At 41.8% G+C, this 23,090-nt stretch overlaps 1 protein-coding gene across 2 annotated transcripts; it reads left to right on the forward strand.

Moving 5' to 3' along the window:
• The first annotated feature begins 792 nt into the window (after positions 1-792).
• On the forward strand, positions 793-20,206 carry LOC120748498 (inhibitor of apoptosis protein-like). 2 transcript variants are annotated; one of them, XM_040054885.2, is made up of 10 exons: positions 793-1,012; positions 7,626-7,778; positions 11,591-13,666; positions 13,777-13,876; positions 15,157-15,235; positions 15,784-15,832; positions 16,791-17,033; positions 18,183-18,437; positions 18,592-18,633; positions 19,447-20,206. In XM_040054885.2, exons 3-10 carry the CDS (start codon positions 12,793-12,795, stop codon positions 19,638-19,640), a joined length of 1,836 nt encoding a protein of 611 aa, XP_039910819.1. In that variant the 5' UTR covers positions 793-1,012; positions 7,626-7,778; positions 11,591-12,792; the 3' UTR covers positions 19,641-20,206. The 2 variants fall into 2 exon arrangements, with proteins under 2 accessions (XP_039910819.1, XP_039910818.1); XM_040054884.2 differs by lacking the exons at positions 793-1,012; positions 7,626-7,778 and adding an exon at positions 10,074-10,215.
• The last annotated feature ends 2,884 nt before the right edge of the window (positions 20,207-23,090 follow it).

Below are 23,090 nucleotides of genomic sequence, written 5' to 3' on the forward strand. Positions count from 1 at the left end.
GGGTAACACTGAGTCAGGCAGTGTCTGTGCTCTGCCCAGGCTGGATCTCTTCCAGTTCACAGGCTGCTCAGGAAACACAGATTTACCTGAATCCTGGCTTCTCCTGCGCTGCAAGTCAGCAGGGTCCTGTAAGTTCCCTTTCAGGGCTGCTTGCAGCTCCCTTTTGGGGCACAGATAGGGGAGGCACGGACCTGTGGGCTCCGCAGTGGCTGGCAGCAGGAGGTGATGGGGAATTTCAAGGGAGAGGTGAGATTGGCTTTGTTGCTTCCCTCTCTTTACAACAGCCTTCCATGAGGTGTGTGGTCTGCAGCCCTTAGGATGACTAATAGCTACCCCAAGGAACCTCAGGGATGGGCTTTGCCTGCTGAGTACACTTCTGCTGGAATAGCAGATGTTCACCATAGAAACACTCCAGCTCCGCAGAAAGGACGTGCATCGCCCCTCTGAGTCCTTGGCTCCATGGACTGGGGAGATCCATATTCAATCCATGAACTTTCACACTCCTTCAGACTCGAAGACAATTCCCACAAATTTTGAGGGTAATGCTGTCAAATATCCTGCCCTCTGGAAAGTTCATTTCCCAGAAACCAATCTGAAACCTCACTGAGGATTCCACTGAAGCCTCTTTGGCAATAAAATACCACTGTCACGCTGCGTGATAGATCATACTCTGGAAAACACAGCCCTTGGTGGGAGCAGCCAGATAATTTTCATTATCTTGACTACTTGTTTGTGAAATTTGGCCCCATGCCACACTTTGTAAGTATGTCAAAAGTTTCTATGTGCCTGAACCCGCCCGCGGACTGTTCAGCTTTCCAAAATTCTGATGTGTGAAATGCACTGCTGAGCTCTTCTGCAGGACCACCCTCCTGATGGGCTGTTCATCCCCATGCCTTCTCTTCCCTCTGGCTGCCCCAACAGCAGTCGCCTCCTGCATTTTATCTGCTGTACACACAGAACGAGGATGAGACGGCCGAACTGCTGCTAATGTGAAATGCAGCTGCCACGGCTGGTGAGTACCTGGATTTTCATGTTCAGATGTGGCAGTGGGAGCAGCGGGGACAGTGCCATTACTGAAGGGAGGATTAGCCCAACCCAAGAGAAGGTGCTTGCTGCTCAGAAAAGGTTCTTTGGGACCAGTGCACGCGGCTACCCAGCCTAGGCCTCCTGGGCTGGTGTTTTATGAGCCGAGGCCTGCCAAAGGACACCTACAGACAGTGTCCTTATAGGAATATGTTATTGCCATAGGTCATTATATGTAATTGCACCAGTAAAACAATGACGTTTTCCTGATTAGCTTCTAAAAAAACCCCACTCCAAAACAGTGCTTTAAAAAACAAACCAAAAAAAAACCCCCAAACTCTTGTTCTGATCTCCTGCCCGACAGGAAGAATTTTAGTTTTGTTTTTCTGCAGTTTTTAGTCAAATTCTCTCCCTGAGAAACAAAAGTGAAAAATGGACAGAAACAAAAAGAAAAATGTATCTGAAGATCTGCTGTTTTAACTCATCATTTCCTGCTATAGAACTTCTTGTATTTTCTGTGGTTCCTAGAAATGGCAGCAGACCATAGGTTTGGTTCATGAGAACAGCTGTTGGGTACTGGCCTTCACTACATAAACCATGTACTAAAAAAAATGTCTGTCGGGAACAACCATTTTATCATTTTCCCTTGTCCTCTGATTTTAGTTATGTTTGCCTTCTAATTATGTAAAAAAAAATGGAAGACTTTGGAACAACCTCCCTAGTGCTTTAACACTCTCAACTCTTTAGCAATCAACAGAAAGGAAAATGCACTTTGGGGTGATGCATGTAATCATGTTATATGTCTGTTCTAGGATATAATATAAAAACACATCCTAAAGGCATGTTCATCTTTTCATTCGACTATAAAGACTGACCAGCTCTGATATAAATATCTATTCCATAGCCCTTACACATTTTACTAGATGATTCTCTTTTGGCAGTTGCATCACTGTAACCTTCGCCCCTCTCTTTCCTGACATTCAGATTCTGCACCCTTTTTTGGTGTTTCCCAAGAGTTTTGTTGGTCAGCAGCTCTTTTTGTTTTGGGAGTTGCTGTGGCATGCCTGCCTTCTCTAGCTCACTGCAGTGCCTGCCATAGTGTTATGTTATGGAACACAAACACACATCGCTCTGCGGAGACTTGTATTATATTCAATTATTTATTGAACAGAAGAAATTGGTTCACAATGATTTTTATTTTTTTTTTAAACTTATTTTTGTCTATGAAAAAGCCATAGTCTTTCTCTCTGAGGCTGGGCAAGTACACTGTAATGTGGGAGGCCTGACAACCTGCAAACAATGCAGCTGACAACTTGTCAGCAGAAGAGTACTTGTGTGCAATAACTAAAGGGACAAAACAACGTTTGACAAACAGGATATTGTATAAATGCACTGATTTTCTGTGTGCAGGAGATTAGCATTGAGTAGAGAGGAGCTGACTGGAGGGGGAAAGAGATTTGAAAGGACAGAAACAAAAGAAGAGCGCTCACAATCGCAAAGTACATGTATCCCAATCTACCGAGTCTTGGCCCATGTCTGGGTGCAGGATTGAGTAGGATTCGTACGTACAAGCAATGTTTCACTTTAAAACACATACATTTTTTAATTACTCCACAGGAGCCAGCAGAAGGGATATCACTGTGGTAACAGCGAAGTATGCTGCATCTTTTATAGCGATTGCTGCGTATTGAGAAACGCAGCCTCAGAAGCTGTAACCTCATGAACTGCCTAGGCATGAATACCACTATTGTTTCCAAGTAAGAAAAACAGAATCACAAAACCCAGAAACTCCTACGGTCCTGGGCCAATGCCAAACTCTTGTATGTACTTTCAAAGGAAGATAACCTGCTTAATTTTGGGAATGTTCTCACAGTAACTTATTTTGTGCTTATAACTCTGTGGCCAAGTGAAAGAGACGGTGTTCTGGAGACCTACAATATGTGTTTGACAAAGTTCAGACACAAACCATGTTCCTAGATAGATACACATTTCAAAACTGTATTAGGAAGAGCTTTGAGGCAGGATAAAAGATAGTTTTCTTTAAAATCAAACTAAGGAAGTCATAAGGAAGTGGCAAGAGGCCAGCATCAAGCCTCAAGACACTGGTACTTTATTCAGATCCTTGCATTTGTACTTCTCAATGTGCAGGTGGTGCTAGAAATCATGCTGTGTGCCTAAGGCTTCAACACATTTGATATTGAGACTTCTTCTCTGCCAGCCCTTAGATGGTAATTTAATCTCCACTAGTCCAGAGCCTGAAGGGAGCACAGCACCTTGTGTCTCAGAACTGGCGGTCTAGTCTGTTTTAAATATGTACTATATTCTCAGAGCAGGATAAAATCCACCTCATGGTCAATTTATGCCATTATTGTTTTTTAAAGTAGAGACTTAAATCCTCAGAGGCTGGGGCTTAATTTTCCAGATGTTGTTCAAGCACATTTGATCAGGTTTTTCTTTTTGTTTAAAACACGTTCCTATTGTCTTGCATTTTAGGGTGCTTTGTTTCTTGAATCTTGCACAATGAAAGGATGGGAGAATCTTACCTCGGGCCTTTTCACATTCTTTGATCTCAGTGATCTTTAGGACAGTGCCTTTTCAGTGGAAATATTCTCTGCTGAAATAAGTCAGCAGAGAAACAAAGGACCCTTTGCTTCTCCAAGGCTACTGTACCCTCTGTCTCAGCAGCACTGTGGGGTAATGAACACAGCATCTAACTCCTGTTTCCCAAGCCAGCTGTGCTCACTGCCACTCTGAATTCCTGACCCAAGAATGCTTCAATTTGCATGCAAACTTCTTTTTCCCCCAGAAATCTTTGTTTATAAGGACTGGAGTGACCTTTTGGATTATCACAATTAGTAACATTGAACTTCAGATAATAGGCCCAGATTATTGCACTAGAGGCTGAGACGGTTTTCATTACATAAAGAGGTTAGCTGATACCAGGGATGTCTGGTACTGCCTGGTACTGGGATAGATGGATTTTAGGTCAGTGCAGCCACTGGTTTATGCTAAATTAAGTCCTGTCAGTATATTCTTTGTTTTCTGAGTCTGAGGTAGTCCTTCTGAATAAGTACACCAGGAACAGAGCAATTTTTCTAGCTAGTCCACTAAAAAGAAAACCAAGTGAGTGTTCAGCATGACATCTCATGTCATTTTAACCTGATTTTGGCATGTCATTTATGCTTTTTTTTTTTTTTTTTTTTTTTTTTTTTTTTTTTTTTTTTTTTTTTTTTTTGTATAAGAATGTATCTGTCTCTCCATTCCACCCCACCCCAATAAATTTTCAATTCTTTGAATAATTTAACAGCGAATCTGTCAAAATTTGACAGCATGTCCCAACTTCTAAAAACCCAGTCTTCTAACCTTGTCATAAATAACCATTTGTATTCACTCAGTTGGTACTTGTTCCTTACCCAAATGCCCTCCCTGTTACATGTATCCAGTGGGTACTGGTATGTAATTTAATAATCAATTTGTTGCTACTAGCTTAACTCCTTACCAAAGACACATCACTCCTTTTCTATTTTGCATCACTCTTTTTCTGTTTGCACTGTTTTTCCTCTAATATATTCTCATGAAAATATTACAATTCAATGTCTAAAATAAACTTTTTTTTCAGTAGTGCATGCTTCATTACTTTTAATTTATTTATTCCTGTGTGTCCTAAGATGTGAAAGTGAAAGCATTTTCAGTACAATTACGATTCCTCTTATTTCTCTTACATTCTTAAGCACAGCACTGTGCAGCAGAATACAGAAATGGAAAGCTCAGCTTCTCTCAGGCTGCAGTTTTAGTACCATGTGGCACCAGGATTAACCTAAGTAGCCCCCGTTCCTGTCATTTAACCCTGTGTCTGCTACAACTGCTTGTGCCATCGTTGTTCACGGAGAGCTGATTTATGGCTTATTCAGTTTGTGCACAGGGGCTTGGGGTTTTTTGGTTTTCCTGTAAATCACAAATCAGTCCCCCATGAGCTGCATTGGGAACTCAGGCAGGCACAGAGATCAGATTTCTGGTTTTGCTTACAGAATTAGGGCCTTATTTTGCATGTTGCAACAGAAGGCTCAAGCTCTTCTTTGTATGTGGACTTGTGGAAGTTAGTGTGTTCCCATGTGGCTTATGTGCCATTTGAAACGGTGATGTAGATACTTCGGGAAACTTCATCTTGTATCTGTAGCCTCTGAATGGATGATTTACTTACTGAGGTATTTGGCCTTTTAAACAGAACTCTTTGTTGAGGCAATCACCCATTTTCTAGGTAAAGTGTGATGAAATGACATTTAGCATGATTTAGAAATCACTTGTATCTTCCTGAACCTAGCAGCAGTCATGGTAGAAAACCTCCAGCATAATCCTCAGGACATTAAACAGTGGCACATTTCATTCTATTTCAATTGAAGGAGTATTGACATTAAAAAAATTCCCCAAGAACATGAATTGCAACAGCTGGTTCAACTAAAGCAATTTAAACACCTTGTGAAGGTTTTAAAATCTGCAGACAGGTAATAGGGAATAAAGGAGGGAAATCAGATCTAGAGAAATTTTCTTACTCTGACAGTAGGAAATAACTTGGAATCAAAACAGATAACCTGCTGTTTAGAAAAACAACTCCTTTGGAAAAAAACAGGAATGTGGGGTTCTGAATTGATACAATTTGAAGCAGTTGAACAGAAGCCTTTTTATTTCTCTGACATATAAATGGCCTTCTTTCTACCTAATTGTGGTTTATTTTAGTCAAGTCATCTCTGCTCTGACATTCTTCACGTTCCTATCTCCTGCTGAATGTAAGTTTCCTATACCACCAGGAGAACAAAATGATCTTCCTAGAACCAGACAACAAAGCTTAGAAAAGTGAGCAGATTCTCCAATCTAAAAAGAAAATTGAACTCAGCTTCTACCAAGATTTTCTTGCAACTCAATCCAATTATTTTTTTATCTTCCAAGTAAATATTAATGAGAGTTTCTGACTGATTTAAAAGCCTCAACTTATTCAGTGTGGCTTTGATATGTTCTTGAGACTACTTATGACTTATGGGAGAATTTATCTGAGCACTAAATTGAGAAAGCCCACAACTGATTTAGGTAAACCTAAACTCTTTTGTGCTCGTGATCTTTTGCGTAGGAGGATGTGAAAAAGAAAACTTGTCTGTGTGCAAAGGGAATGGAAACTTTGCAGACTGTGAATGTACTGACCTTCAGAAGGGAGGAGCAAGATTATTTTTTTCCCTTGAACATTTAGGGTTATCACAATGAGTCATGGATGCCCTTAATATCTAGATATTTTATTTGTTCCTAGTGACATTTTAATTTCTTTTTGCTAGATGCCCAAATGCAATTTAAAAAGTTTCATATAAAAAAACAGAAGTAATAATTATTGCTGGTGTAGATGTAGGTGCCCTTGTCACCGAAACTATGGGAAAAACAAAAACTCTATAACAACATCTTTTCAGTGTTAGAGAATCAAGGCATTACTTTATTCTGGCCAGGGTGTGCAACAGAAATTATTTCACCGACACAAGCCCAGGTTGTGCAGTGAAAATCGTTCAGCTGTTTCTTTACCAGACTTTTCACATATTTATGTATAACCGCCGCCCTCCCCCCCTCCCCCCCCCAAAAAAAATTCATTTGTGTTAAATTACACAACTCTTAGCATTCGATCTCCTCTTGGTTATTGATCCTTTTGCCTTTGATGCTAATCTGGTCCTCATTCTTCGTTCTCTTATCTATCTCCTCCCAGACCAGATATCTCCAGCTGCATCAGAGGGTAATGTTCCTTAATGTTCTCTTATCTGCTGTGCATCTTCGGGCTATTCCCAATCTGTGGATCTTAAGGTCATCGGGCCTCTCCCTGTGAAGAGAGGTTTTGAAGAGAAACTTCAATTCCCTTCCCCCTGGGCAAAGGCGAACAAACCCATGACGAAAGTTTAAAAAAAAAAAAAAAAATAGATAAATTAAAAGTTGCTGCTGTGTTTAGTCAAAACAAAGTGGGCAGTTGCACCCACATAGATTATCATAACATCGTTTATCTGATCTCATGTTTACAGGACGTCAGAACTACTCTGCTCTTGGGATTTGCCTTCATTTGTAAATTAAAAAGATAATGCAGTTTTATCTACAGCTGGTATTTTTTTTTTGCCTCAAGTTGGCTTTTCCGAAGTTTTCCTTTATCTATATATATATATATATTTTTTTTTTTTTTCTTATTTCTCTCATCATTATCTTCCCCTTATGTCCTGAAGGAGTTGAGGAATTCCTTCTAAAGTTTTTTTTTGTGGAACCCTAATCACCATGTTAGGTCAGTTTATAAGACAAAACCTACTCCTTACTGCTGGAATGGGGGTTGATGCTTGCAGTGAAGCCAACACTAGAGTTCAGAATAAGCAGGTCATGTTCAATGGCAGCATTTGAGACCTTTGGAAAGCTGAAAAATGTGGGCACTACCCAGTGATAACTGGTTTTATTTTTTAATACAGTTTTTTAATCTGGTTTTATTTTTTAATACAGGGGTTTTTTTTTTTTAGATTTGTGGGAGAGTGGATACAGGAGTCAGTAGCAATGGAAAGGCAAATAATATGTGTTTTCTCCATCTCTCCTCTCCACAGATGCTTAGAGGTGCGTTACAGAGGCACCATTAAAGCCCGATGCTTTAATCTTGTGGAAGATGGTAAACTGGAGAATGCATCAGAGAAGGAAGACAGCTTGGGGACACTGACATTCAGCAGGACTTTCAGAGAAGACTTCTGGACTTGCAACAGGTACTTCAAAGGTTGGCTGTGCTACGTGGTGTGATAATGCACTCATGCTGCCAGGCCACTGCCTCCCACCTCCAGAAATTAGCTCTCTCACCTTTGCTATTTCAGTCAACACTACCATGAGGTTTATTTTCATAAACCCTGGTAATGTGGCAGCAGCACTTTTATTAGCTCTTTGACCTCTGCGGTTTCCTTTCGTTGTGGACAGCTTTATCTGAACGCTGCCTTCTTCCCCCCTCTCTAGAGCTAAGTGTCTGCAAAGCAGAGGGCCTTGTTTCACCCATCCACTCACTGGGTTTTAGGTCAAGACTCTAATCTTGGAAGGTTGCTGCAGTTGGTGAAAGGGCTGGAACAAGGATCAGTCCCAGCCATACGCCACAGCCTGAGAACCAAAGCACGCATTTAGCTTGGGCAGAGCTTAAGCACCACTGCTGTCCTCTTACTCTGCCTCTCAAGAGTTACCCTAGCCCCTGGCTGAAGCCAGACACAGAATGCTAACGATAATGCGCTGTTCCTCAGGAATTTCAGTCCTACGAAGAACCCTTTAGTTACATTCTTACTTCATGTCCTTTGGGTAAAGGACAATCCATCATTGCAGCTAAGTGTGGAAAGTTCCCTCTTACCTCTTTCTCTGAAAAGGGAAGAAATTAGTGGGAATGAGGGCTGCTACTACACTGAATGAGGCAAAGCAAGCAGAAAGTGCCTGACAGCTCGGGAAGCTACACCTCTTTTACTCCGAACACAAGCATTTTAGCCTGCTTTTTATTTTCTCCCCACTCCCTTCCTCCATTGCTGCCAAGCACAAAGGGAGAACCTGAAACTGCTCGCTTTGAGGCCTGGGAGGGGCGGAAATAGCAGTTTATATTGCCAGATTAGCAGGAGGCCAAGGTACAGGGGGCAAGGGCAGAGAGTGCCTGGATCTGGAGTGGCATAAGGGAGGGAGGGAGGAGTACTGTTTCGGAGGAACTAGTTAAGGAGGAACTAGTTTTGAGAGAATGTACAGTAAAGCGTCAAGAATCTGTTATAATAGATCAGTATAACTTCATCTGGGGAGTCCTGCAAAACCGGGGATAACCAGTCAAAGTAAATCTTTAAGCACTTGCAATTAAAGCCACACACAAATATAGAGCACAGTTCCTTGTGTGACATTGAACAGACCCTTATGTCAAATAAAACCACACCTCAGCAATCTTCACATAAGGTTATTTTTGAACCTTCTCTTCCTTGTTTCAGCAGCTTCCTTAAAACAATGTACCACGGATCTGACAACCATTTTAAACTTTAAAAGGAAGTTTTAAATTTTTTTTCTTTTTTTCCCTCCCCTGCAACTGCTGCAAAGCAAATGTTTCTCTGTCTACCATTATGTGATGTTAGGTACTGTTACGGTAGAAGCCATGCTGCACTAGATGCCACCATCGCAGTTCAAATTTAACAGTACTGATAAATGTCATCACATATGGCAAGAATTTTGAAAGAGTTTTAGAACATATATGAATGAGTCTCCTGCAAACTCATCTTACTGGAACTCTGATGCGGAAAATTACCCACTAGTGTCACAACGCTGTTACACTTCCTTGTTTTTACTGTTCAGTTCCCAGTTGTGCAAACACCCTACTGTCATCACAAAACGGCGCTTTTTAAAATCGCTTATCTGCTGTTTGTTCATAGCAAATGAACAAATCACACCATGACCATGCTGGGACATTTTGAGCTTTTGGTTCTGGCAGGTGGTGCGGAAGTTTTCCAGATTTCGATAAGCAGAGATACCGCCTCAAACACCGCCAATGGAAATTTATGGTATTATTTTGTCTTCCTCTTGTTCTTCCCCAGCGCATTCAAGTGACCAAAGTCTTTCACCGGTCATGCTGTTTCCTCTCTTGCAGGCAGCAGAGCTGCCTGTACTAGGAAATGCGGCTGCGTTTCACGCCGGTGTCAGGGAGCGAGGGTGAAACCGCGGGGTCCAGCGGCGCAGCCTGTGCGGCCCGTGCCCGCGGGAGCGCGGTGCCGGCACCGACGGGCCCGCCTGCCCCAGCACGGGGCACAGCGGGGTCCGAGGGCCCGGGCCCGGCCGCGCCCCTCCGGCCGCTTCCCTTCCCGGCTGCTCGCCAACCGCGCGACCGCGAGCTGGAAATCCCCGTCCGGGAATCACACTCGGGTTTCCCCCGCCCGAGGAAGAGGGGTGAGGAAAGTACCCAAGGTCCCCGCTGACGGCAGGCCCGGCCTCCCCCACAGCGCCGTCCCGGACGGGGCGGAGCGTCCGCCCGCCCCAGGCCCCCGCAGGAGGGCGCTCGCGGCCCCGGGGAGGGGCGGCGCTACGCCCGGCGCCGGGCGAGCCCGGCAGGAGTTTCCCAGGCGGGGCTCCTGTTGCCCCGCGCCCTGCCGGGCCCCGTATATAGGCTGGGTCTTGCTGGGGGCCGCGGTGGGGGCCTGCTCGGAGGCCGTGAGTACGGGGCGTGCTGCGGGTAGGGCCGGGCGGGGGCCGTGCCGGGAGGGCGCGGCCGTCAGTGGGCGGGGGGCGCCTAGTGCTCCGTTCCCGTGCCCGGTCTGGCGGCGCCGGCCGGCGCTGCAGGAGCTGTGGGGCCCCGGGCTGGAGGGCAGGGCGGCTGCCCCGCTGGAACCCGCTCGGGGAGCGGGGCTGGGGCCCGCGGGAGGAGGGGGAGCGGAGAGCCAGGCCCGGGGGAACCGCGGGCGGACGTGGGACGTGCGGCTGTCGCTGCCGGGGCTGGGGCCGCGCTCAGGCCCCGCCATGCCGGGTCTGGTGCTCAGGATCTGGTGTCTTAGCGCAGGGGGCTGTTTCTGCAGCGCTGTGTCATCGTGACTGAGTCCTTCGTGGAGAAACTTTTTGAAAACTGATCCTCCAGGCTGCTAAATATATAATTTTGTATTTATTCACAGCTACATATATTAAAAACCCCTTGAACTTTGTGTTTGCCCTTACCTAAATTTTTGGGGAAGTTCAGTTTTGCCGGTGTCTTTGCTTCAAATATAATTGGATTTACCTAAATAAGAAAATCCAGTACGCTTTAAGTCGTTATAAAGTCGTTATAAAACTGTGTCCTCATTGTTTGAATATCTGCAAGCTTAAACCAATTTAAATGGATGAAACTTCTTTAGTACAGGAGGTACTTTTAGTTATACAGCTTGTGTTTAAGTAGCCTGATTATTCAATCTGCCAAAAATTTCTGCTTGTGGGTTAAACAGTTTTGCATATGCATAACAGGGAAATGTTTTCCCTGCGTGACCGGGAATTGAAATGTGTGAAATCCACTCCATATCACAGTATGTGAAGTTGACTCCCTGAAACTTTGTAGCTGACGTTAGGCAAGCAGAGGAGCTTGGAGCTCAGTTCAGAGTTCAGCCTGGAGAAGGGAAAGCTGCATGGAGACCTCGTAGCAACCTGCCAGTATCTGAAGGGGGTCTGCCGGGAAGCCAGAGAGGGACTCTTCCACAGGAAATGTAGTGACAGGATGAGCAGTAATGGCTACAAGCTGGAAGAGAGGAAGTTGATGTTAGATATTAAGAAGGAGTTCTTTACTGCGAGGGTGGAGCAGGTTGCCCAGGGAGGTTGTGGACGCCCCAGTCGTGGCAGTGTTCGTGGCCAGGTTGGATATGGCTCTGAGCAGCCTGGTCTGCTGGAAGGTGTCCCTGCCCATGGCCAGGAGGTTGGGCCTGGAGGATCTTTAAGGTCTCTTCCAACCCTTAACATTCTGTAATTGGAAAAAGCTTATGCTGTTTTAATTTGTTTGATTGCTGTTTGCATAGACATTGCGTGCACCTCATCTTGTGTATTTTAAAACACTTTTTCTTCCTTACAGGTTTTGTTCTGTCAAAATAATTTGAGTGATTGAAACTACAGATACTTACAATTTCTTCTTGAGGACAGTCAGTACTGATATGGAGGCGTAGGCACCTTAGAAGGGACATCAGTCTTACCTCTGGGAGGTAGTTCTGTGCAGAAATAAAGAAACTAAGGCACCAAATTTTTTTTTTTTTTTTTTTTTAATCTGAGAGTTCTGGTTGCTTCTGTGTGCTATTAAACATGGCATACAGAAAAAACTTAATTCAACAGTATAAAGCATCAGAATGTCTCAACACAAGGCAATTAATTTATGTTAAATTTGATAATTCTGTGCTTGTAACTAAGGCTCCAGGTTAAAACTGTAGTGCTCTGTTAATTTGGTGCTGACTTGTAGACAAGCCTGGGGCTATCCCAGATTTGTGAATAGAGTTCATCCTTGTCTGAGACAGTGTATAGGATTTGTTTCTCTAATAGCTGAATATTCTATACATGTGAAGTTGAGTATAAACTAACTGCTTTAGTCTTAACAACTTGTTACAACAACATGCACAACTTGAGAGTGGTTTTTTTGGAGTCCAGTAGTAGCAAATATACAAGATCAGTTTAGTAACTGTCAGTTCAGGGTCTCTATTTTTTGTGTGCCCTTTGAACTTGATAAACCTATCTTTTCAGCCTCTTAGTGTTTTTTTATAAACTAAAATCCTTTTGTGTGTATAAGCTACATATTTATCAGCTTTCTAGGGTGAAATCTTGTCCTTAAATCACTTAACATATGTTCTGGATAAGAACCAATGTTGTTTTAGTTGCCTCCCAATTTAGTTTCTTTATTGACAAAGGATTTTGATAAACCCATTTGAAGTTTTTCCTCTTTTGATCCCACCTCCACGAGCCTGACAAATTTTAACTGCTCTCCCAGATACACAGAACAAGCATGTGGTGCTTATATGATTCAGTGGAAATTACTTTTTAACATGCTTTCTTCAATTGTTCAAATGGGATGGAGAAGCTTTTGCAGTGAAAGCAGTTACTAAAGAACTTCCCAAATGTATAAAGGCTGTTAAATTGTCAGGTCAGTTCTACATTCATACGCACATTTGAAGTTACACTTTTAAAGTATTTATTGCTTTTGTACAGGCAGAGGTTGTTCCAAATTGCCTTTAATGCACACAACTACCTCCCAGAGGAAGACTTGTCCCATTTTTCCCCAAACAGTCCATTATGAACATAGTGGAAGATAGCCCTTTCTTAGCGAGCATCATGAGGCAGAGTGCTCTGTGTGATGAGCTGAAGTATGACCTGTCCTGTGAACTCTACAGAATGTCAACCTTCTCTACTTTCCCCATGAACGCGCCGGTGTCAGAGCGGAGCCTTGCCCGGGCTGGGTTTTATTACACGGGTGTGCAAGATAAAGTTAAGTGCTTCAGTTGCGGCTTAACATTGGATAGCTGGCAGCCAGGAGATAATGCTATGGAAAAACACAAGCAGCTGTATCCTAGCTGCAGTTTTGTTCAAAGAATGCTTTCAGTTAACGACCTCGGACTCTCGTCTCGTTCTGCCTTTTCACCCTCAGTTGCAAACAGTCTCTCACCGTCTCTACAGTCTTTAGCACTTTCTCCAAGTTTAGAACAGGTTGGATATTTCAGTGGCTCATTTTCCAGTTTTCCTCAAGACCCAGTAACTACTAGGGCAGTTGAAGACCTTTCATTCTTGGGCCCTAAGCTTCACAATCCTTCTATGAGGACAGAAGATGCTAGGCTACGCACCTTTCACTCCTGGCCACTGACGTTTCTCTCGCCCACTGATCTGGCAAAGGCTGGACTTTATTACTTAGGGACAGCAGACAAAGTTGCTTGTTTTACCTGTGGTGGTCAGCTGTGTAATTGGGAGCCAAAAGATAATGCTGTGTCAGAGCATCGGAGACACTATCCCAACTGTCCTTTTGTGGAAAACCTTATCCGAGACCAGCAGAATTTCAATGTTTCAAATGTGAGCATGCAAACGCATGAAGCACGTGTTAAAACATTCATAAATTGGCCAACCAGAATTCCAGTTCAGCCTGAACAGCTTGCAGATGCTGGCTTTTACTACGTAGGTAAGAAACCCAGTCTTCTCCAGATTTATTTGTGCTGCTGTGTCAGCATTTACTTTCAAGTAAGTGTGTCAATGTTTGCTAGATAGTTTGTCTTGGGTTTTTTTTTTAAGGTCGCAATGATGATGTGAAGTGTTTTTGCTGTGATGGTGGGTTAAGGTGCTGGGAATCTGGAGATGATCCATGGATTGAGCATGCAAAGTGGTTTCCAAGGTAACTTGCAAAATCTTTATCATAGTTTGTTCATATTCCTAAATGTTCTAATTTTGGCAGATATGTACTGTACTAATAGTTTTGTTTAATTTTATTTGATGTACTGCAAATACATCTAGATAGATGTATTTGATGGATGATAGAAACTGCAAATAGTTTTGTTTAATTTTATTTGATGTACAGATTCACTCTTTCATTTGGATGTATTGCATGTATGTCTAAATGGTCTGAAGTGTATAAGTGGGTGTAATTAAGATATTTCTTCATTAACCATGGCCTATAATGTTTTCCCCTTCATTATGACAAGCTGTGTGCAGATCACTAACAGCAAGTGAGACTGCATTGTTAATGAGCATGCTTTTCTCTGTAAGAGAAACAGTCAGTAAGCTGATCAGGGGGAGCAAGGGCTGCTGAGAAATGAAGTAGAAGGAATGTTTAACTCATTGCTTCTGGTTTTATGCGCATGCTGAATGCTCTTGAATTAGTTTTTCTGCTTGTGTGGTTTAGTTTCCTACATGTGGAAGGGCTTGTGAAGAAGGTTTCTGTGGCTCTTTAGTATGTCTGTACTGGAAAAAGGACAGAAATAATTTTTTAACGTCACCTATAATTAAAGGGCAATTTCAAACCTAATTGCTATCTATACCCATGGAAATCACCACCTCCATTACAGAAATAGCTGCACTTGATTTCAGGAAAGCTAATAACAATAATTCTTCTCGTTACAGATCTCCAGCTAGGCTTTCACAGGCAATTTTTCAGCTACTGCTGGACTATATGGTGTATATAGGGTTAAATGTCACTGTTGTTTCTTACTGTATTAAGCCTGTCAGTAAATGTACATAAGAGATAAACCTGTGTTAGTGAACCAGATCTGGCTTTGATAATGGTGTTACATTTTGTTAAATTCTTTCTTTTGAATGATTTGAGTGTGAGATAAGAATGGCGAGATGCAAGATAGTAGTTTGTCACTGCACTTTGTGGTGATTCTGACACAGTATAATTTCTCATGACATGCCGTTTTAATTACAAGTGGTAGCAGATTGTAAAGCTGCTGCATTTATATACATAAGCCTACTGACAGCTGGATGTCATGGAGAAGCTTTATCTAAGTGTCACCAGACACTAGGCTGCACCAAGCTTCCAATGAAGAGTATTCTTTCTCTTCTGAAGGAAGAGAAATGTATTTAACTTACACTGGGTTTAGACTTGTTTGTTTTTCTATTTTTTTTTCCTTTGGCAAGTAGAAAGTATGATTTGATACACTTTTGTCAATCTTTCAGGTGTGAGTATCTGCTTCGTGTAAAAGGAAGAGAGTTTGTAAGTCAAATTCAGGCCAGATTCCCCCATCTCCTTGAACAGGTAAACTTTTACTGTCCTGTAACTTTGGTTTTCCCTTGTTGAAAAGTGCTGAGTTAGTCCTTTCTTCTGAATCATTTCTGTGTGTGTTTTTTCTGTGTTTCTAACATAAATGCTCTTCACGAGTACATAAAAGAAACTAGTGCTGAACCATGGTTAATCTTAGACTAGTAGAGTTTAACATCTACAGATCACTTATGTAGAGTCCTATGAGGCAGTGGGCTCCTTTATGTTAGCCGAGGGAAATCCCAATTATACATTGAATAGTGCAGATCAGTAATTATTATTTCAGAAATCAGTCATGGACAACATGAATTATTGCTATTCGTAATTCTTATGGCAAGAGTAACCAGACTCCTCTTTATGGAAGTGGTCAGCACCAGCTTTGTGTTGATTATACACTTGCACAAATTTGCAGACTTGTGTAACTGCAGGTGAAATATTTAATGGGGAGAAAGCTTAGTAGGATTGATGGCAAACAATATGTTAGAAAGGTACATAGAGGGAAGAGCAGTACTTCAATACTGACATAGTTCTCTTGTGTTCTACAGCTCATGTCAACCTCTGACCCGCCTGTAGATGAAAACCTTGATCCTCCAAGTATGTATATTAAAGCATGTTTTTAAACTTCCTCAGCATTTTGCAAACTTAATGATTGCTAAGCAAGTTAGCTTTGGATAGCCAGTTCTTAGATCTGTTTTCTAAAAGTTTAATCATTTTGATGTTGTGTTGACAAACTCCGAGGAAACACCTCTGAGAGATCTTGTTTTCTATTTTCATGCTAGCAGCTCATATTGAAATTTTTGGGTGTGCAGACTTGGTTGCTGGGTTTGTTTTTTTTTTTTTTTGTTTCAGGGTGGGGTTAAGCAAAGTGAGCGTTGAGCTTGGTGTGACAGTTGCTAGAGAGTGTCATGACTAGGCAGTTATGCAGTTCCATCTCTAGGCACCTAACTAGGTAAATGCTCTGAGCTGAGCAGCAGCAGGTAAGGAAGAAGGTGGGACAAGTTGGTACAAGTGAAGTTCTTTCTAGGCTGGATTCTAGTTATGGTGGAAAAACCCACTAACCCTCTGGGAGTTTATGCTGTCCTAGTCCCTGGTGACTGAGGACAATGAGTCAGAATCCCACATGTCTGGTGTTTACTAAATTAAATGCAAATTACTGATCAAGAGCTGGAATAGAGCTATTGTTAGTACGCTAAACTCTGACTTTCCTCCCCCACCTCTGGCATGTCCCCAGGCCATTTTTCAAGTCTGAAGTTAGAAATAACCAAGTATAAAAAAAGCTGCTTGGACACAATGGAATTCTCAGTGGTTTCTCTGGATTAACCTAGGTTTGAACAAAGGTCTGATATGCACTGATTTTTGTCTTGTGTTCAATCCACGACTGAGTGACCGGCTTCCATTTTTACAACTACTTTACAAAAATTCTCTTTAAACAGTTGAAGCTTTTTACTGCTTAGTGTTCATGTGTGTAGGTAATGTTGTTGTGTCCAACTTCTGGGGTTGTATGGGTGTTTTATTCTTTATGTTATACATGAGGATTTCCCTTTTTGATTAGTTATTCGTTTTGAACCTGGAGAGAGCCGTTCAGAAGATGCAATCATGATGAACACGCCCGTGGTTAAAGCTGCCTTGGAGATGGGATTCAGTAGAAGGTTAATAAAGCAAACAGTGCAAAGTAAAATCTTGGCCACTGGGGAAAACTACAAGACTGTTAATGATCTTGTGTCTGATCTGCTCACGGCTGAAGATGAGAAGCTGGAAGAAGAGAAAGAAAAGCAGTTGGAAGAAGTGGCATCAAGTAGGTATCAGGCGTAAATAAAAGTGAAATCTGAAGCAGTTAGTAATATGTATAGTTTTTATATTTGTTTTTATGCCCTAAGTGATTTAGTTTAATTGCTGTTAGGATCAGCTTCTCTAAAAGCATTGTTGGGATATCTGTATGGAACCAGCAGTCTGAGAATTGTTTCATTCCCTTTTAGGAGAATGGCTCATAGCAGAGGCTAAGGGTTCGGCATCATCTCTTCTTTCCAAAGCCATTTTCATTTGGGTGCCTTTGTATTGCTGTTAATGAAACGATAATTTTTATCCAAATTTACCTGCTCTTTAAGCTGCTTGAATCAGTAAGCCACCATATCCACTTCCAGGGCGGGGGGGTGGGGCATAAACTTCTACAAATTCCGATTCTGTAAGATGGCCTAAGAGCTGCTTTTCTGTCTGACTCAGCCCATGTATGTCAGCAATTTGTTTATTTGATGTGTCTAACATTTCTTGTTGCTTCAGTGCCATGTAAGTTTTGGAGCCTGAAGAAATCCTTCTGATTTTGAGTCTGTGAAGCATAATGAAACTACTTTATAAATGGAATTAAGGATGCTTCTTTCCTAGTTGCGTTTCTGTCAAAAAAATATATATGTATTCAGCATTTAATCCTAATTAAATCCTGGAAATTTTTTGGTTCTTGTTTGTGGTAGAATATTAAAATAGTCTCCAGAGTCTGGCTGTGCTGTACTTCTGGTTTTCTTGTGCGCAGTTGTGTTGGACACTTCCTAGAAGAGCTTTCTTTTATCTACAGCCTAGCATTGACAAAACTTAACCTCTGGCATGTCGATGAGTTGGCATTGCTGTTAGTTTTTTCTTTGCAGTCGTCCAGAGTGTCTGTCTCACTAATATGGAGTTAACACAAGATGCTCTCTGATCATTTAACCTAGAGATGGGAGCACAGAGTTTCCCTGGTGAATGGGCTTTGGCTCAGAAGCTGCTTTTATGTGGTTTCCTTAAGTCTGTTCATTGCGTGAATACCACTAAAACTTGCTGAGGGTTTCATTAATGATGTGTAATAACCAAACATTGCAAGTAGAGTTTAAAGAATGTATAAATTATTGTTAAACGGAAGTGCAGCTTGGAGTAGTGTATTCCTAATTCTTTTATCTAATTCCCCCTTACATTCCAGATGATTTGTACTTGATCCAGAAGAATCGAATGGCTTTATTCCAGCGTTTAACATGTGTACTCCCAATCCTTGGGAGTTTACTATCAGCTAAAGTAATAACAGAACTTGAGCATGATGTTATTAAGCAGAAGACTCAGATACCATTGCAGGCAAGGGAACTGATAGATATGATTTTAGTCAAAGGAAATGAAGCAGCCAGCATCTTCAGGAACTGTCTACGAGATTGTGACCCTGTGCTCTACAAAGATTTATTCGGTATGTCTGGTTTCCTTTTGTTTTTAAAGGATATCCTTTTATAGAAGTCTAACCAGTGCTCTCACAGCATTCTAAAGAAGAAGAAGAAACAAACAGATGCCGTTTGAACATAGATTAGTTAAATGATAAAGTTTTTTTTTTTCTTTTATTCTAGTGGAGAAGACCATCAAGTATGTTCCCACGGAAGATGTTTCAGGTACCTTAAATTCTACCTTCTTATCTTAAAGACTGTTGTAGAACAAACAGCTAACGTAAAAATTACTTTGGTTAAGAAATAGGTTTGATGCTTTACCCTCTCTGATTCTGCTTTAGTAATATGGACTGAAAAAGTTAACCAAAAGTTAAGTGCATGTGCGTACTTGCAAATCTTATCAGCTCTAAGCTGTATCTGTGCCTTGCTCATGCTTTTGCACATCACAGGATGTAGAGCTTTCTGGAGCTCAACAATTCAAGCAGCACATGCTGGACTTGATCCTGCTACAAGCATTCAGGCATTTGGTAAAGACTGGAGAATGAATAGTTGATTAGGATTTCAGAACAGGTATCATCTCTGCTTTTCCAGAGTGGGTTATAGATGTCCTGAGACCTAGCTTGACCAACAGCTGTGTAGATAAAAACCTGTCAGACATGAGATTGAGTTTGCTCTGGTCCTGCAGTTTAATCTGTTAATAGACTGCAGAAAAGTATACAAGCCTGGATATAGCTCACTTCCACCAGTCAGGCTGTGTTTGTGTTTCTGATATCCATCCAAGAAAAGTACAGCATTTGCTAAAATGTAAACACTGGTTGGCCTCCAACCCCCCGGCTTTCCCATTTCACAGAATTGGAAAAGTACAGACTAGTTCCTTGCATGCCTCTTTCTGAGCTCTGAAAATATTGACTGCCATTTATATTTAGTCAATACAGGTAGAGAAATAAAAGGTGAAAAGGGGCATGGCTACACTCTAAGTAAATACATTTTGATATATTCACATATTCGGACTGACAAAAAGTTAACTCTTTTTTCCAGGTTTACCTATGGAAGAGCAATTAAGAAGATTGCAAGAGGAAAGAACATGTAAAGTTTGCATGGACAGAGAAGTTTCTATTGTTTTTATTCCATGTGGTCACTTAGTGGTGTGCAAAGAATGTGCACCATCCCTTAGGAAATGCCCTATTTGCAGGGGGACAATAAAGGGTACAGTCCGGACATTTCTTTCGTAAAGAGGGAAGTTTGCAAAATGTCTTTGTTACTGCCATCCTCCACCTGCTGAAGCTTAAGACAGCAGTATCTTAAGAATGGAAAACTGTGGTACAGAAGAGGATTAATTAACTACCTAACAAAGTTTTGTGATAGTAAAGTGTATCCTCATTATGATGTATGATTATATATAGAAGGCCTTTGGTGCCAAAGATTCTCTGTTCATAAAGCTAACTCAGTATTAGGGTGAGGTTTTTGTGGCATTCTTTTCTGAGTAGGGAAAGTAGTTCACTAGTGTCACTTTTATTTAAAGAGGGTTTTGGTTAAGTTCCTAAAATGGAGCTTGGCATAACTCTTCTCGTGAGTTTCCTCCATGTGGATGTGAGGAAATAGATTGCTGTTATTAATAGTTAATGTTATTTAACTTCAGCTATTTCTGTTTTGGCTTTCTTCTCGACTTAAGGAGAAAAGAGGCTAACTGTTGCAGGAACAGCAGGACTTCTAAAAGTTTTTTCATGTCTTGATACTTGTGTAATGTATGTTACTAATAGTTTTTATGAAGACTGAATTAAAATATTTCTACTTCTCAGACTTGGGCCTGTTTGCTCTGTTGGCATTGTTGACTTTTCTCTGAAGACTGCAGTGATTAGAATACTGTCTTTTCCTGACAAAAGTTTGGAGTTGTTTGCCTGCAAAAGTACAATAAAACTTAATTCCATTTGTCTTTCTTTAATTTTTGAACAGGGAAGTGAAGTTCTCTGCTGTTACTTAAAAACAAACAGCAGCCCCTCAAAACCCCAACAGCATCTGATACTTCTTCTGAATTGATTTTTCAAATGGCAGAAATCCTGGTCCTCATGACCTTAAAGATGAGACAGAGGGTAGCTATACAGTCTGTACTAGGGATTAAATGTAAAAGCTACTTTTCTGTGTTTGGAACTTTATAGGGATTGTGCACTTAAATAATTGGATCTCCCAGCCACCTCTGAAGACTTGGATTTTGTTTTGTAAGCTGATAGTTCGGGAGCTTCTATTCCCCTTACTGGTTGACTCATTACCCTTTTCAGCTTTGTATCCCTAGACTTGCATGGTGGGTACCTACAAGGAGAGGTGTTCAGAGGTAGTTTGTAAGGATTTTGTGTCAGTCACTGGAAGAACACTGCCAGGGTAATGGCATCAGGTCCTGCAGTGGTGGAGTCAGTTTGTCTGGCTCTCATTTAAAGTAAGTCGTCTTCAGTCCACAGTTGCCCACACTTAGAGTCTGGGTGTGGATAACATAGTCTTCAGGCCAGACCTGGATTCTTTACCTATAGGTTGGCTTGCTGTAATTCTTTCAAATGTTTCTTTTGTCCAACTTTATTACATGTACTTATCTTCCTTTTATTTTTGTTACTAAAAATGTAAATGTTTCAAACTTAGCATGTAGTTTTAAAGTTTTGATTAATGTGCTTTTCCTTTTCTGGTTTTGAAATGCCTCTGAAAGCTCTTTTGTCTTGTGTAACAACTTGAAAATTGTCCAAGATTGTGAAAACTTCTTAAGTAAGAAAGTTCAGGACTGGAAATTTCACTAATTTGTTCCAGGTGAGAAATTAGTAAGATTGGAACAAAGTGTACCTTCTGCAGATTAAGATGAACCTGCAGGGGGAGCTGGGGACGTCAGGCTCACCTGAAAAGTGTGGAATTGCTAGCAGGTACACCTTGTTTCTGAGCAGGGAAGAGGACAGGAAAAAACGTACTTGCAGGCAGACTTTTTAAGCAATGCATTTTTCTTTAGAACTGTGTGGGGTGAGAGTTTTTCAGACACTGCAATTAACTACATATAAATCAGGTGAGAGGACATACAGGGCTTTAAAAGTTTCAGTGTCATTTGTGATGCCTGTGTGTTCCTCCCTCAGGACCTGCAATATACCAGTCAGCTCATCGCTGAATATTGCATATCCCTTCTACCAGCAGCTTCACACAGCACCAGCTCTCTGCACTAGGCACCTGAATTGCTTTGAGAAGAGGAAGAACTTGATCTAGAAACTAGGGGACAAAACTCTGTGACCTAGTTTTGGCAGGAAGGCTGATGTGGGTTATGACTGCTACGCCCTGCTATAATGACTGGGTGCTCTGATTGATAATGCTGTGCATGTGAGCACTTATGCTCTCCTTAGGACTACTCCAAGAAAGCTTTAGTCAGTCTTGTCTGTAGCACATTGCAAACAACCCTGGCAAAAGGTTAAACCATGGGTAACAGCCTTAAGTGTTTCACTGGGAGAGGGTCAAGTGACTTCTGTCACTTGTGAACCAGCTGACTGTGCTCATTCAGCATCCACTTCCTTCTTTGAAAGCATTTTCCAGCGCTCTGACTTGGTTAACCCCTAGCATCTTCTGCAGCTCTGCTGACTGGGCAGCTCAAGTTCTTGCACATCGGTGTTTCAGCCCCCTGGCTTGTCATGAGCTGACAGCGTGTGTTTGCAAGGCTTCGAGGGCGTGGAGGACGTGAACTTCAGTATTGTTGGAGTTCAGTGGTCACACCTGCTGCGGGATGCAGATAGAAGACAGTATTCCCAGCTACTTTGTATTCCCAGCTGCAGTAAATGCACAATTTCTTTGCTGGAGTGAAGTTTACTGTATCTGTAGTGGATCTAGCCTGAAGCAGTTGTGGTTTCTGATATGAGTGTGAATTATTGCAAGAAACAGGCTCCCCAAGTAGCAGTTGCATGTTTTGTGAAGCCAGTGCCAGTTTTATTCTAATTAGCAGTTTCTGAAATTTTTTTTTTGAGTACTTTTTTTTTTTGACTGTATGCTTATCTCTTCCTTCTGTTTGCTTTAAAGCATTGAGCAGGAAGCCCAGTGTTCTTCAAATTGAAGACATCATGCAGTTCTAGTGCCCAAAAGTGACCAGAGTGCCACCAGTCATAACAGAGCACTGCTCTTACATGCCAAAATGAATTGCTATGTAGGAAATACCTTGGAACCCCATTAGCACAATAGCAAAATCTTTATATTGCTGCTTTTTATGCCTGAGAGAATCAGTGGTAGTGTAGTAACGCCATAGTACCGTGCTTTTGGAACTTGATTCTTTACTGTATTTCTCACAAGACACCAGAAAAGAGACACATGAAAATTGTAGATAGTGTTATTTATCTGCCTTGAATTCTGCCTTGTGGCAGTTGTAGTCCAGTGAGGCTAAGTTGCACAGTGTCATGTTTAATTCTGCAGCTGGACTGAGCTTGAAATTCCGTTTGCAGAATATCCCACCTCAGGTATGTGAATTCAGGCAGATGTATTCGGGACGGGAGGTACTCTCTGTTCTGTTACACTGCTTCAAAAGTGTAACTGTTGTCCCCCTTGCTCCAGAGTCACAGAGTCAGCTTCCTGACACAACACCTAAATCACCATTTCTGTTTCTAATGGAACATGTGATCAGTGTTTACTGATGCTTCAGCCCCATTTCCTCGCTGCTGCCATGGGACCCTTCAAGCATG

The sequence above is a fragment of the Hirundo rustica genome, chromosome 2, assembly GCF_015227805.2.
Source record: "Hirundo rustica isolate bHirRus1 chromosome 2, bHirRus1.pri.v3, whole genome shotgun sequence".
NCBI classification, from domain to species: domain Eukaryota; kingdom Metazoa; phylum Chordata; class Aves; order Passeriformes; family Hirundinidae; genus Hirundo; species Hirundo rustica.

Coding starts and splice junctions, on each gene's coding strand:
- LOC120748498 (XM_040054885.2), top strand. CDS start 12,793: ATGAACATAGTGGAAGATAGCCCTTTCTTAGCGAGCATCATGAGGCAG. Junction 17,034..18,182: donor GTTGGAAGAAGTGGCATCAA/GTAGGTATCAGG, acceptor CTTACATTCCAG/ATGATTTGTACTTGATCCAG. Junction 18,634..19,446: donor TCCCACGGAAGATGTTTCAG/GTACCTTAAATT, acceptor TCTTTTTTCCAG/GTTTACCTATGGAAGAGCAA.